The following is a 15,860-nucleotide window of genomic DNA, read 5'->3' on the forward strand; positions in this document are numbered from 1 at the left end:
TCTGTCCCCAGCAGAGAAGCTGAATACATGGGCATCCATGTCCACAGTGTATAGCAGGTGGTTAGGAGTGTCCTAGAGGGCACCTTCTTCTCGGGGATATAGCTCGGTTGGTGGAGTGATTGCCTAGAATGCATGAAGCCAGCATGAAGTTCAGTTCCCAGCACCATATCAGCTGGGCTGGTGATGCATGCCTGTAGTCCCAGCACTCAAGAGGTAGAGGCAGAAGGATCAGGAGTTTAAGGTCATTCTTGGCTACATTTCAAGTTCAAGGACTAGGATACATGAGACCCTGTCCTAAAAGATAAACCTGGATGCACACCTTTGATTTCAGCACTTGGGGAGCAGACACAGGTGGATCTCTGTGAGTGTTGTGGCCAGCCTGGTCTACATATCAAGTTCCAGGACAGTCAGAGCTATGAAGAGAGATGTCTCCAAAAAGAAAAAATAAAGAATGTTTTAAGTCTCACATAACCAAGAGCTTACTTTCTTCTTTCCTCCCTCCCTCCCTCCCTCCCTCCCTCCCTCCCTCCCTCCCTCCCTCCCTCCCTCCCTCCCTTGAGGGGGAATCTTTTTCCTAAAGTTTATCCCCACCATGTCAGCTGTCAGACGTTGACTTGGTGACTTAGATTCCGGAGAGCTTACCTGACTCCCCTTCCCAGGCTTCCCAGAGCAACTGTTCCACAGGCTGTCTGTCATGCTAGTATATCTGTTCATGTGGCTGCTAGGGAAGTGCAGAAATGATCTCAGTATGAAATCTGACAAATGTGTTTCTCTGGTTTCCACAGCCACCTTGACATATGATACTCTCCGGTTTGCCGAATTTGAAGATTTCCCCGAGACCTCAGAGCCTGTTTGGATTCTGGGCAGAAAATACAGCATTTTCACAGGTATTGTCCACTTGGCTCCGATGGCTTCTGCAGAAATCTTGAGCTGGTAATTGTGTGCTGACCCTCGCTTTCCTTGTCTTCCTCTTTGAAATGACTAGAAAAGGACGAAATCTTGTCTGATGTGGCATCCAGACTCTGGTTTACATACAGGAGGAACTTTCCAGCCATTGGTGAGTACCCTACTTTTTTTTTTTTTTCAAATCTTTAATCTTTCAAATGTTTTCATTCATTTGTTTTTAACCTCTGTGTCTGTCTGTGTCTTTGTGTATGGGAGTACAGACACATGTATGGAGGTCAAAGGACAACCTACAGTTTTGGTCCTTGCCTTCCACCTTGTTTGAGACAAGGTCTCTTGTTATTCCTCACTGTGTATGTCAATCTAGCTGGTCATTTCCAGGGGACTCCCCTGTCTCTGCTGCCCATCTTCCTGAGGAGCTCTGGGGTTCAGAAGTGTGCTGCTGCATTGAACTTTATGCAGGTTCTAGTCCTTGCATTGGCATGGCAAGCTCTTGACTCACTGAACTATCTCTCCAGCTTGAGTATCCCGCTTTTCTACAACCTTTGATGAAATACATATGCTTTTTCTCTCCTTGTCAGACAGCTGTCACTGGGAATGTAGTCAAGATAAAGGGTCATGACAATAATTTTGTTGTTGTTGTTGTTGGATTGCTTTTGACACTGGCTCTGTGATGGTTAGTTTAGTTTGTGTTTTTTGTTTATTTTGTTTTGTTTTTTTGTTTGCTTGTTTTGTTTTTGTTTTGAGACAGGGTTTCTTTGTGTAGCCCTGGCTGTCTTGGAACTGCTCTGAAGACCAGACTGGCCTTCAACTCACAAAGATCTACCTGCCTCTGCCTCTCAAGTGCTGGGATTAAAGGCATGCACTACTAGTGCCAGGCATTTTTTTTTTTTTTTTTTTTTTTCTAAACTTGACACAAGTTGGGATCTTCTGGGAAAAGGGAACCTCAATTGAGAAAATGTCTCCATCAAATTGGCCTGTAAGTATGAGCATTTTCTTGATTAATGGTTGATATAGGACGGTCCAGCCCACTGTGACTGGTACCACCCCTGAACAGTCTGTAGTTGGCATTTTCTTTGGGCTGCCAACCAGCTCCCAAATAAAGACAGAGACTTATTATTAATTATGAATGCTCAGTCTTAGCATAGGCTTGTCCCACTCGCTCTTTTAACTTAGTTTAACCTGTTTCTGTTCATCCACGTTTTGACTCAGGGCTTTTTACCTTTCTTTCATTCTGTATGTCCTACTTTACTGCTTCCTCTGTGTCTGTCTGGCCCCTGGTGTCTCCCCTTCATCTCTTTTTCTTTTTCTCTTGAGTCTAAATTCTCCTCCTACTTACTCTCTCTGCCCAGAAGTCCTGCCTATACCTCCTCCCTCGCTATTGGCCATTCAGCTTTTTATTAGACTAATCAGGTGCCTTAGGCAGGCAAGGTAAAATAGCAATACATCGTTACATAATTAAACAAATGCAGCACATCTTTCATAGTTAAACTAATATTGCACAACAGTAGTCCTGGGTTGTGTTTTAAAAAACAAAACAAAACAAGCTGAGGCTGGGCAGTAAAGGCACATACCTTTAATCCCAGCATTCAGGAGGCAGAGGCAGGTGGATCTCTGTGAGTTTGAGGCCAGCCTGGTCTACAGAGTGAGATCCAGGACAGCTAGGATTGTTGCACAGAGAAACCCTGTCTCAAAAAATGAAAAAAAGAAGTTGCCTTGGTCATGGTGTTTGATCACGACAGTAGAACACTAAGACACAAATCCATATTGAGAGTCTCTTCCCAGGTATCTTAGTGATTTTTCGATTGCCGTGACAAAACACCATTACTAAGGTAACTTAGAAAAGAATGTGGGGACCCAAACATCTTTGCACCCACAAAGCACTAGGGAAATCAGTAGTGTTAAACACACAGGGGCATCTCCTCAATGGAGGAAATAACATACCTGCATTCCCCGTGGAAAGTTAGGAGTGTTGTTTCTGTGGAGCCAGACCTCACCCCAGTCCCAGAATGTTTATCCCAGGCTCTCCCTCCCTAGACCTTTATCTTTAGCTCCCAGTCAATAGACTCCAACCTTAGGGGAGATGTCACACGTACTTTATGGCCTGCTGACCTCTATATGTCTAGGTCAGACACCACACCAGATCCCAAGTTTTCAAGTTATAGAACCCATCTTCACGGTCACACGTACTTTGCAAAGGTCTTTTTATTTAGTCACTCCTTAAGCTTTATTGTGCACCTGGAATTGGATGATGGTTGCTTAGAAACTTTTCCCCAAATGGTGCTGTGTTTAAATATGCTGGCAATAAACTGCCTGGCACGAGACTGGTGAAGTTTGATCCAGTCTGACTAAGACAGACTGAACTGAGTTTTCATTCTCACCTCTTTGCAGTTTGGTTCATTTCCCTGCCTGCCATGATGCTTGCAGGGACTCCCATAAAAGAAAGGATCTGATTTAGGGCCCATGGTTGCAGATATTGAGTCTATGACCATCATGGCAGAGAGCATCGTGGCAGGCAGGCATAGCACTGGAGCTGAGGGCTCATATCTGAGTTTAAATGTAGGAGACAGAAAGAGCTAACTGGGAATGGCATGGGCTTTTGAAATATCAAAGCCTGCCCACAGTGATGAGCCTCTTCCAAAAGGCTGCACTCCTAATCCTTCCCAAACAGTTTCATCAACTGGGGATCAAGTATTCAAACATATAAGCCTGTGGGGGCCATTCACTCAAACTACCATACCAGGTGATTGCAGATTGTGTCAAGTTGACAATTAAAACTAACAATTAGCTGGACAGTGGTGGCACATGCCTATAATCCCAGCACTTGGGAGGCAGAAGCAGGAGGATCCTTGAGTTCGAGGCCAGCCTGGTCTACAGAGTGAGTTCCAGGACAGGCTCCAAAGCTACAGAGAAACCCTGTCTCAAAAAACAACAACAACAACAACAAAAAGCAATTAAAGCAGCTCATCAGGATCCTAAGAACCAAGTGTGGCCTGCATATCCCTTGTGCCTTGTAGAGATGACTTGTGGGATGAGAGTGGTGACAGGGATAGAAATGGGGGGAAACCCACCCACTGACCTGAGTTCCTTGTTCCCAGTTCACATCACATCTCTGACTCTTACTGCTACATAGGCTGTTCCTCTTCCTCATCATGGTTGCACAGTGGCATTCCCCTGAATACCTGCTGAGAGCATTCTCCCCATTCCTGTCATGTTAAAAGTGATTCTACAGTTCTTGTCAGTCTTCCAAGCCCTAGTGAATGAACATTACGGGAGAGGCTCAAAACACAGGCTTGAAAGATGTAGAATTGCCATTACCGTTACTACTGACGGCCATGGCCCTGACTGTCAGCAAAACTGAGCATCATGTAGCTTTAGCATTTCTGCCTTTCTGGTAGTAGGAAATGATTCTCCTACTTGAACTCTGTATCTTCCAGACTAGTCATGCGGACTCTTGTTTGCGGGCCAGGTATTCTTATCACTGCACGACTGATTGTCCGCATTTTGCCCATCTTGGGGGGATTGTCAGGACGTTCTACTGTTGTGGAATATTTATTTAACTATGTAAAGATGTGTTAACATTTGTTTATGCTGCATTTGTTTAATGATGTAAAGATGTGTTGCTTTGCCTGTCTAAGGCACCTGATTGGTCTAATAAAAAGCTGAATGGTCTATAGCTAGGCAGTAGAGGGATAGGAGGGACTGGTGGACAGAGAGAATAAGTAGGAGGAGAGAACAACAGAGAGGAGAAAGAACCAGGGGGAAAGAGAAGATGATGCCCGGGGCCAGCCAGCACACCGCTACCAGCCAGCCAGACACAGAGTAGGATACACAGAATGAAAGAAAGGTAAAAAGCCCTGAAGCAAAACACTGATGAAGAGAAACAGGTTAAAAAAAGTTGCTGGGTGCCGGGCAGTGGTGGCGGCGGCGCACGCCTGTAATCCCAGTACTCGGGAGGCAGAGGCAGGTAGATCTCTGTGAGTTCGAGGCCAGCCTGGTCTACAAAGTGAGTTCCAGGACAGGCTCCAAAAGCTACAGAGAAACCCTGTCTCGAAAAACCAAAAAAAAAAAAAAGGAGTTGCTGGGCATTTGTGGTGCACGCCTTTAATCCCAGCACTCAGGAGGCAGAGGCAGGCGGATCTCTGTGAGTTTGAGGTCAGGACAGTCTCCAAAGCTACACAAAGAAACCCTGTCTCAAAAAACCAAAAAAGAAGAAGTTATAAGAGCTAATGAGACAAGCCTAAGCTAAGGCTGAGCATTCATAACTAATAAGGAGTCTCTGTGTCATGATTTGGGAGCTGGTTGGTGGCCGGAAGAAAAGCTGCTACATTCTACTCCCCAGCAGATATGGATCTTGCATTTCTGAGTACTCAGAGTTATGCTTTGAGATGTAGCAGATGTGTGAGGGGTCAGCGCCTGTAGTATGTGGCTGTCCAAATGACTCCTGTTGCTGGATTCTTGGTCTCTGTTGGACCCTCTGATTGTGACTGCTTCTTGTTCTGTCTTCCACACAGGGGGAACTGGTCCTACCTCAGACACAGGCTGGGGCTGCATGCTTCGGTGTGGACAGATGATCTTTGCTCAGGCCCTGGTATGCCGGCACTTAGGTCGAGGTGAGTCCAGGTGCTTAAATGGGGTCTGTGCAGTAAGGGATGTTTAAAGCACATCACAGAAGCTGGGCATAGTGGTTGGTGCACACCCTGGGGAGGCAGAAGCAAGTGGATTTCTATGAGTTGGAAGCCAGCCTGGTCTACATAAGAGGGTTCCAGGCCAACCAAGGCTACAAAGCAACCTTGTCTCACAAAAAGCAAAAAACAAAACAAAAAAAGCTTATCATAGGCAAAACACAGATTTATGGTGCTTGTCTAGCATGCTCAAGGCCCTAGGTTCAACCTCCAGTACCAACAAATGGTGTGTGCGTGTTTCTTCCCAGGGAAAACCATTGGTCCATACTCAGTGCTCATGCCATGGAAAGCCCATTCAAGAGTTGTCTTGCTCTCTGTAGGAAGCTTGCAGTGCTCAACACATTTTCAGCCCTCTTCTTATTTAATATTTTAATCCAGGAGCTCACTGTGTTGCCCAGGCAGGCCTGGAACTTGCAGTTCTCTTCTGTCTTAGTTGGGGTTTCTATTGCTGTGATAGAACACCATGACCAAAAGCAACTTGGGGAGGAAAGGATTTCTTTCCTCTTAGAACTGTCAGGTCATGCTCTGTCTCTTAAGAGAAGTCAGGGCAGTAATGCAAGGCATGAACCTAAAGGCAGGACAGAAGCAGAAGCCATGGAGGAGTGCTGCCTTCTTATGGCTTGTTATTATGCTTCTTACTGTTCTTTGTGGCTTGCTCAACCTGCTTTCTTAGACAATACAGGACTACCTGTCCAGAATTGGCATCACTCAGCTCTCCCACAGCAATCATTAATCAAGAAAATGCTCAAAAGATTTGCCTATAGGCCACTTTGTCTAGGCATTTTCTCAATTAAGAGTCCCTCTTTCCAAATGACTCTAGCCTGTGTCCAGTTGACATAAAACTAACCATGCATCTTGCTTTAGCCTCCCAAGGAGCTGGGATTATAGGCCTGAACCACCAGGCCTGTAATTTATATAACTATAAATGGTCATTTTTTTAGAAAGTATCTTTAAAGTACTGAAACAGTTTTCTGTTTTCAGCCTAGATTTGTTTTGATAAGATAATGTATGCATATTTGAGATCCTGGAGAATTTGACTTTTAACTTTAAAAAGGTTCAAAAAATAAAAGTTTTGTATACCATCTGGATATTGAGCACTGTGTAAAAGGAAGGCTTGTTACGTGTGTAGTGGTCAAACTGACATTCTGTGTTTTGTTTCTAATAGACTGGAGATGGACTCAACGGGAGAGACAGCCTGGCAGCTACTTCAGTGTCCTCAATGCTTTCCTCGACAGGAAGGACAGCTACTACTCCATCCACCAGATAGGTGGGGGTTAAGTGTGTCCTAGGCATGGCTCTTTACAGAAGACAGACTCCTTGGGACTCCCTTGGGAGCTTTCCAAATCGTGCAGAGTTGGAGAATGAGGCTCTAGATCACTCTCTAGCCTCTGACCCCTGTGAGCTGCTGTCAGCATTCCAGCACTCACTCAGACCCAAGCCTACCCTGCCCCTACCCCTGTATAGCCTTCAGTGACTGATTCCAGGCAGTCTGTGGGAGTTAGGATCCTCCTGAAGGTTTGCTTTCCTTAGGAGAGTAGATGTCCTGTCTAGACCTTTCTATGAAGTCATTCATTGATGTACCTAAAGTGAGGCCTGGTGTGTGTGTGTGGTGTGTGTAGACCTTTCTATGAAGCGTTTACTGATGTACCAAAAGTAAGGTGCTCTAGAACGGATGTGTTTGCTAACATGGGTCTGTTTCCTGCAGCGCAAATGGGAGTTGGCGAAGGCAAGTCTATAGGCCAGTGGTACGGGCCGAACACTGTTGCCCAGGTCCTCAAGTACGTAATGAGCCCAGCCCTTCTGCTTCTTGGGGTCAGCATGAGTTCTCCTTGGCATTTACCCACTCCTTGAGTACTTATTGCCACAGGAAATAAGGTATTCCGATTCTTTGCTTATAGACCCAGGGGAGTCCTCTGGGTGACTGTGCCTATTGTTCTGTGAATGGGATTCATGTTTAGGTCAGAGCCCTAGCATGGCCCTGTCCTCTGTCTTGGTGTACAGATCCATCTGGAACCATGGCAGTTCTGGTACTCTATCTGCAGGTGCTGTAGCCCTCTACCTCTGTGGATTTGTCAGAGATAAGCCTCTACATGTTGTTCCGAATCTGTTGGAGTTTGTTTCTCATAACTCCCTGCCTGTTCTTTCCTTCCCTTTCTGTGGCCCCAGAGTCTGGAGCTCATCAGCCTTACTTGTTCTGAGGGGCATTGGCTCCAAAATTTCCACTGAAATGGGTCTTTCTGCTGTTTTCAGGGATGTGCCACATGTCAGTGTATGACCCCTCAGTGGTTTTGTTTTGGAGATTATTTTTGTATGTATGGGTATTTTGCCTGCACGTATGTCTGTGCACATCATACATGCAAGGCTAGTAGGGGGCTGGAAGAGGTTGCTAGACCCCTGGAACTGGAGTTACAAATGGTTGTTAGATGCTGTGTGGGTGCTGGGAACTGAACACTGGATCCTCTGCAAGATCCACTGAGCCATCTCTGTGTTGCCCACACTCCCTCCCTGCCCTGTTTTTTGGCCTGATTCACTTTCCCTGTGGCTTACTATTCCAGTGCCTCTGGGAGGCTCTGGACCAGTGTCCAGGACTCACTCATGTAGGGCCCTTGTGCTGTTGGACTGAAAGCCAGTATCTCTCAGCTCTTTCTCTAGCTATAGTTTCTCCTGGCAGTTCCCTTGACACCCTATCCAGTGTCGGCAATGGCCATCTCCTACATGCTGCACCTGGACACTTCTTTTTTCCTGTATCCGATGCCCAGCCATCCCAGGCTGTGGCTGGCTGTGGCTCCTTGACTTGGCTTCTTTGTGGCATGCACACCCACTCCATCCCCTCTAGTGTCCTTTTCTAAGTCCTGCCTTGCCTTAGTGATTTTCTGTTGCCAAGACAGAACACTATGACCAAGGCAACTTATAAAAAATGAAACAACAACAACAACAACAAACCGTTTAATTTTGGGGGCTCACAGTTCCACAGGGCTAGAGTCCATGGCCATCACGGCAAGGAGCATGGCAACAGGCAGGCAGGCAGGCAGGCAGGCATGGCACTGGGCAGTAGCCAAGTGCTTACATCTGATGCGCCAGCACGAGACAGAGCAAGAGCTAATTGGGAATGACACCAGCTTTTGACTTCTCAAAGCCTATCCCAGTGACACACCTCTAACAAGGCCAGCCCTCCTAAACCTTTCCAAACAGTTCCACCAACTGGGGACTAAGCATTCGAATATATGAGGGGAGTGAGGGAGACAGTCCTAATTCCAGTTACCACACACCTCTTTGGCTTGGGATGTAATTTTCAGGGCCACCACATTACTGCTACCTTTCACTGCAGCTCTAACCAGCCTGACCAGTTCACCGTCAGTGCTTTGGTTATATCTGTTGCCTCACTTTTTCTCTATCTTCACTGGCAAACAGCAGCCCCTTAGTGTTACTATGTACATCTTTCTGGAATGTATGGCAAGTCAGGCTGCTTATCTCTGCTTACTATTCCTGTCCCTGGCCTCCTCTGCTTTTGTTGCTAGATGGCTTGTCCTCACCTGTGGCTATCTCTCTGTCCTACACACTGGGATAGGGTTACATCTTTGAACTCTGTTGCGTTTCTACCTGGAGGCTCATGAGGAATCTTAACTTCCAAAGTTAGAGCATTCTGCCAGCACTTGGCTGCATCAACCTCCCTTTCCCACAGGAGACTCTAGTAGGGTTTCTTCAACTGCCTAGGCCAAAATATGGACTGATGCTAGACTTCTCTGGCTCTTAGTTGAGCATGCTAACCTGTAGTAAGTGCTCATCCTTCCCTTTCCTACCCTGGTCCACATCTTGTCTCATGCATGCTTCATTGTTAATCCTCTTTCTCTCATCCTAGACTTTTTCAAATAATAACCAAAGTCGTTTCCATAAAATGCAACAGCCCTCTCTGAGGCTCTAGCTGGCCTCGCGTCTTAGCTGCTTGCCACATCATGACCCACCCTGTCCCCCTGAGCTTGCTCTGCCCTGACACACCCTTGGATGGCACATCTGTTACTCATACACTCCTACTTTAGGACCTTTGTGTAACTTATGGCCCCAGCCTTGTAGCCCCTTCCTCCCAGAGACCTCCCTAGCCTGCTTCCCTACCTCTGCTGACCATGGTCTACACAGTTTGCGCCTGCCCTAGCAACCTCTTCCCAGTCCCTGCTTTTGGGTTCTCTGTAGCATACACTGCCTGCCCTGCTTGCTTGCTTGCTTCCTTGCCCGGCCTCCCTTTAAAGACACGTCAGCACAGTAGAGTGCTGCTTTGACTCTCCTGGGTCTGTATCCTTACTGCTGTGGCAGGGCCTGATGAGCAGTGAGGAAGTACTGGCTCTACTGAGCCCCTTCCAAGTTTCCAGTTCCAGGGAGGGGCTATGTGTGGTTTCTCTAGTGCACTGGTTCACAACCTGGGTGTCACAACCCCTTTGGGGTCAAATGATCCTTTCATAGGGGTCTCATATCAGATATCCTGCATTTCAAATATTTACATTATGATTCATAAGAGAAGCAAAATTACAGTTATGAAGTAGCAATGAAAATAATTTTATGGTTGGGGTCATATAACACAAGGAACTATATTAAAGGGTCACAGCTTTAGGAAGGTTGAAAACCACTGCCCTAGTTAGTGCCTTCCAGGCATTGGCCTCTCATTGTGTTCCTAGACAAGGACCTTGCAGCTCAGGTCCTTGGTAATTGTCCCCATGGATAAAACATCCCTTCTTGCTTTCTGTTTCTCACTGATTAATGGGCCTTCTGTGTCATCCCCATTGCACCCAGTTTACATCCTGTTTCTGCAAAGTATGGTTGCAGTCTGCTCTTCTTTCAGAGCCATAAATCTGCCGCCATGCTTCTTCCCACTGGTGGTCACAGTGGTGCTGCTCATTAGATTTCTGGGGCTGTCAGTTCAGAGTGTGAGGTGCTGGAAGAGAATCTGCTCAACAGTGAGCTGGCCCTGCCTCCACGCAGGGGATCCCTGAGCTGCTGTGCCATGTAGGGCTCCTGTCCGTACTGAATTCTGGCAAAGGGCGGCTGGCATTTCCCCAGTGAGCACCACTCGGCTTTCTTCCTGTTTGAGTTATTGGACGAATCCTTGACTTCATCTTTGAAACCGCCTCATGGTTGTCACTGCGGTGTCCAGTGCTCGTGCTGTAGAAGGCTCATGGGAGAACTCTCTTGCTTTCTGTAGGAAGCTTGCTGTATTCGACACGTGGAGTTCCCTGGCTGTTCACATAGCAATGGACAACACTGTGGTGATGGAGGAAATCAGTAAGTGGCTCAGGGTTTGGGTCCCCCAGAGGGAGCCTCAACTAGAGAGTTGGAGTCTCAGCAGCACTGGCACTTCCCAACAGGTGGAAGCCTGGGGGAACATCTGTCCACCCCATTCTCTTACTGTGGTGTCTACTAGGCTAAGGGAGAGAAAGGCATTCTCTTCAGCATCAGGTTAGTTATTTGTGTGTGTGCTACAGATAACATGTTAAAGCTGAGTATAATGGTACAGGCCACATACAGATGGTTCCACATACAGTGCAAGAGAATCATTTCAGTTCATGAATTAAAGGCCAGGACAGCCTTGACATAAAGAAAAAACAATCTGTTAATGTATGCTTTTCACTGAATCAATGCACCACAGTGAAGGGCTTTTCAGCTGCCCCATCTCCAGCAAAGGACCTTAAGAAGGAGGTGCATGGTTCTAGAACGAAGGCCTGCCAGCAGCCTGAGGGAAACCAGACACCCAAACTGATTTCTTTTTTTTTTTTTTTTTTTTTTTTTTTTTTGGGTTTTTCGAGACAGGGTTTCTCTGTGTAGCTTTGCGCCTTTCCTGGAACTCATTTGGTAGCCCAGGCTGGCCTCGAACTCACAGAGATCCACCTGGCTCTGCCTCCCGAGTGCTGGGATTAAAGGCGTGCGCCACCACCGCCCAGCCCAAACTGATTTCTAAGGGGAAAGTGGTACATGCCTGTAATCCTAGTGCTTGGAAGATGGAGGTAGGAAGATCAGGAGTTCAAGGCCAGCCTGGGCTACATAAGACCCTAAATCAAAAACAAAAGTAGCTGGGTGTGGTAGAGTATACCTTTAATCCTAGTACTTTGGAGGTAGAGGTAGGTGGGTTACCATGAATTCAAGGCCAACCTGATCTACATAGTTCCAGGCTAGCCTAGGCTACTTAATAAGACACTCTCTCAAAAAAACAAACAAGCAAAGGGCCTATGGCTATAACTCAGTGGTGGATTTCCTAGGCTCCGTTCCTAGTATTGCTATACATTCATAGGACAGAAAACCACCAAAACCTTGTGTAGTGTCAAAACATTTTCCCCTGGTGTTTAAAACATGGTAGTACCTGGGGGGGGGGGTGCACCTGGGAGGCTGAGGCAGGTGGATCTCTGAGTTCAAGGCTAGGATGATACACAGAGCCAGTTCCAGGACAGCCAGCCCCACACAGAGAAACCCTGTCCTGAAAAACCAAAAAAAAAAAGGGGGGGCAGGGGGAAGAAAAATGAAACAAAATAATAGTACTAATAATAATAATAAGTAGAAAAAGGAAAGAAAACATAATAGCTTTAAAAAATGTTTTTTTTCTTTTTTAAGGGGCTGGAGAGGTGACTCAGCAGTTACCCTTCCAGAGGTTGCCCTTCCAGAGGAATAGGGTTCAATTCCCAGCACCTACATGGCAGCTCACAGCTGACAGTAACTCCAGTTACAGGGTATCCGACAAAATTAAATAAGTTATTTTAAAAAAAATTAAAAATTTATTCATTAAAGACTTGATACTGTAGAAATTTATGGAACTGTTCTTAAAGATTTTTGTATAGCTGGGCGGTGGTGGCGCACGCCTTTAATCCCAGCACTCGGGAGGCAGAGCCAGGCGGATCTCTGTGAGTTCGAGGCCAGCCTGGGCTACCAAGTGAGTTCCCGGAAAAGGCGCAAAACTACACAGAGAAACCCTGTCTCGAAAAACCAAAAACAAAAAAAAAAAAAAAAAAAGATTTTTGTATGTTCGTGCATGCGCAGAAGTTTTTGGAGGCCCGAAAAGGTCACTGGATCTGTAGATGGAGTTACAGTGGTTGTGAACAGTCAGATGTGGATGCTAGGGAATGAACTCAGATCAGCAAGTGCTCTTCTTAACAACTGAACCATGTCTGCAGCCCCCATAGTAACTTTTAAATAAAAAAAAAGTTTGTGTGTGTATGTGTGCCCCCGTGCAGATGCATGTATGTTATAGTGTGCATTTGCCATGTGAAGGTCAGAGGACAGTTTTTGGACGTTGGTTCTCTCCTTTGCCCGTGGCCTCTGGGGCTCTGGTCCTTGGGTTGCATGGCAAGTACTTTTTACCTGTTGCGCCATCTCCCCCCACCCCCCCAAACTGGTACATATGGCACTGTGGGAACCGTGCTGAGGCCTTGCCCTGAGGATGTGGATCAGAGCTGGAGAGGAGCCCGAGTCTGCATCTCTTAGAGCTCCTGGTGGGTGCTGAGGCTGCTTGCCTGTGACCGGGATCTGATCAGAAGGGATGTGCTCATCACATGACAAAACATCTGACTCTGGATTTAGGAAAAGCTACATCAGAACACGGTGAAAGAAGGACAGAGCTCGGCTAGAGGCTGGAGCCCCTGAGCATGGTGTAGTGTGGTAGGGTAGATAACAGTTCTCAGTTGCTTTGGGCTTTTGAGGGCTTCAGTGAAGGCAGGAAGCATGAGATGGCACTTCACCAAATCTGATGACCTGAGTTTCATTCCTATGACTCAGCATGGTGGAAAGCAAACCAGTTCTTCAATTTGGCCTCTGATCTTTACACATGTGCTGTTGCACACATGTTCACATGCAGACAGATAAATATAAATGTAGTTAAAACTTTTTAAAAGAAGCAAGCTGCCTTTTATCCTACTACTGAAGGTTGTCCATCGTAGCCCGGTTCCTAGAAATGGCAGCAGAGCAAAGGTAAGGGCACAGTGTAGTAGCAGCAGGTTCTTCTTCTGACTTCTTGAACTGCTTGTGAATGGAACAGTTAGGGAAGAAGTGACGTCCTTCACAAAGACTGCCAAAGCCTCCTTCATCCTGAGAGCTGGCCTATAGCAATCCCCACCCCCACACACCCACACACCCAGTCCTTCCATCTACTCAGCCAGCCTTTAGTGTTGATGGATTTATTTGGTTGTGGTGAGGGTTTTTGAGATGGCCTTATGCTATAGCTCAGGTTGTTCTTGAACTTGGAGCAATCCCTCTGCCTCAGTCCCCCTAGTGCTGGAATTACAGCTGTGAGATACTATACCTGCAATGTTGATGGGTTTGGACTAGGCCTTCATAATTGTACCAGGAAGTAGCAAGTCCCCAGATACAAGGAGAAAGTGTAGATTAGAAAAGATGTGTCAGCATTGAGGAAAGAAACTTAAACACCACTGCAAGAGCAGCTGACAGAGGAGGGGAGGGGAGGAGAGGGGAGGGGAGGGGAGAACCAAGACAGGTGAACTAAAGCTGCCAGGTGGCAGTTAGCTGAACAGAAGTGGCTTCAAGTCGGATGTTTGCAGTGAGAAGTTCCAAAGGAGTGAGAGAAAGAGCCTCTCACTTAGTCAGAGTTGCCTTTTTGTTTTTTTGTTTTTTTGTTTTTTAGGATTCATTATTTTTCTCACTCTCTTTGTGGGGGTGGGGTGCCCACAGAGAGCCAGGAAAAGGAGTTGTGGGCCACCCAATGTGGGTGCTGGTAACCAAACTTCAGTCTTTGAAAGAGCTCCAAACACTCCTAAGAGCTGAACCATTTCTTCAGCTCTTAGAGTTGAGTTCTTAGAGAGTTGTTTATTTTGTTTTTGTTGTTTTAAAATTTTGTTTTGCTGGGCGGTGGTGGCACATGCCTTTAATCCCAGCACTAGAGGCAGAGAATAGGTGCATCTCTGAGGCCAACCTGGTCTACAGAGCTAGTTCCAGGACAGCCTAGTCTACACAGAGAAACCCTGTTTTGAAAAAAATAATTAATGGATAAATAAATTCTACAGGTGGCTCTGGTAAACAGTAATGTGCTTAGAACTTAGAAAAGTTAAATAGTGGTCTCGGGGGTAGTCTACTGCCAAGGCTGACAACCTGAGTGTAGTCCCCGGAACCTGACTCCTGCCTTTGTCTGCTGACCCCACACATGAGCTTTGGCATGTGTGTGAGCACACATATTTACATGTACACACATCATCGGAAGTAATAACTTAAAAGCTGGCTGTGATGGCTCATGCCTTTAATCCCAGCACTTCAGCTGTGGGGCAGGCAGTTCCCTGTGAATTCAAGGCCAGTCTAGAGTTCCAGGCCAGCCAGGGCTACATAGTGAGACCCTGTATTAAAAAATATTAATAGCTGGGCGGTGGTGGTGCACACCTTTAATCCCAGCACTCAGGAGGTAGAGGCAGGCAGGTCTCTGTGAGTTTGAGAACAGCCTAGTCTGCAGAGCTAGTTCCAGAACAGGCTCCAAAAGTGCACAGAGAAACCCTGTCTCAAAAAAAAAAAAAAAAAAAAAAAAAAAAGTAATGATGATGATGATGAGGGGGCTCTGAGATGGCTTGGTGGTAAAAGAGCACTTGTTACTCTTGCAGAAGACCCAGGCTCATTTCCCGGCACCTTTCGTGGTTAACAACAATCTGTAACTCCATCTCCTCCAACACTCTCTTCTGATCTCCACGGGCATCAAACACGAATGTGGCACACATATACATAGGCAAAGCAGACATAAAGTAAACTGAATAAAAATTGTAAAAAAAGAAGACATCTTAAACAAGTCAAATAGCTAAAAGCGCAACACTAAATCTTCTCTACCCTGGCCGTTTCCTAGGAAGTTCAATCTTGAAGAACAGTGAATCACTGACACTTTTAGTCTCTTTAAAGTTTGTGTGTGTGTGTGTGAATTTATGATACCATGTGTGGGCAGGGGATCTCTTGGAACTGGTGTTTTTGTGAGCCTCCTTATGGATGCTGGGAAATCAAACCTGGGTCCTCTGCAGAAGCAGTAAATGCCCTTAACCACCCATCACATCATCTCAGACACCCTCTGTATTTTGATCTCTGATGGCATTAAAATTTTAAAGAATCTTGTTCAGTTAGTGGCCCACAAATGGGATTGTCTGTTTCCTCAGGGTTGTGGTTGAGTTAAATATTTTAACAAAGGCAAACATTTGGACAACCACCACCACCAGGTAGCACTCAGTGACCTCTCGGACCCATAGTGTTGGTGTGTTGTGATGCCACACACACCTGGAGAGGGTGATGTGTTTGTCTCAATGATGCCATTCCTTGAAA

At 46.3% G+C, this 15,860-nt stretch overlaps 1 protein-coding gene across 1 annotated transcript in view; it reads left to right on the plus strand.

Annotated features, from left to right (window-relative positions):
* Nucleotides 1–15,860, plus strand: part of Atg4b (autophagy related 4B cysteine peptidase) — a 36,309-nt gene that overhangs the window by 13,455 nt on the left and 6,994 nt on the right. The window contains exons 2-7 of the mRNA XM_059278616.1: nucleotides 786–887; nucleotides 986–1,057; nucleotides 5,418–5,516; nucleotides 6,754–6,855; nucleotides 7,294–7,366; nucleotides 10,780–10,859. Of these exons, the coding sequence (XP_059134599.1) occupies nucleotides 786–887; nucleotides 986–1,057; nucleotides 5,418–5,516; nucleotides 6,754–6,855; nucleotides 7,294–7,366; nucleotides 10,780–10,859 (528 nt within the window). The remainder of the gene's footprint in view (nucleotides 1–785; nucleotides 888–985; nucleotides 1,058–5,417; nucleotides 5,517–6,753; nucleotides 6,856–7,293; nucleotides 7,367–10,779; nucleotides 10,860–15,860) is intronic.

The sequence above is a fragment of the Peromyscus eremicus genome, chromosome 13, assembly GCF_949786415.1.
Source record: "Peromyscus eremicus chromosome 13, PerEre_H2_v1, whole genome shotgun sequence".
NCBI lineage: Eukaryota > Metazoa > Chordata > Mammalia > Rodentia > Cricetidae > Peromyscus > Peromyscus eremicus.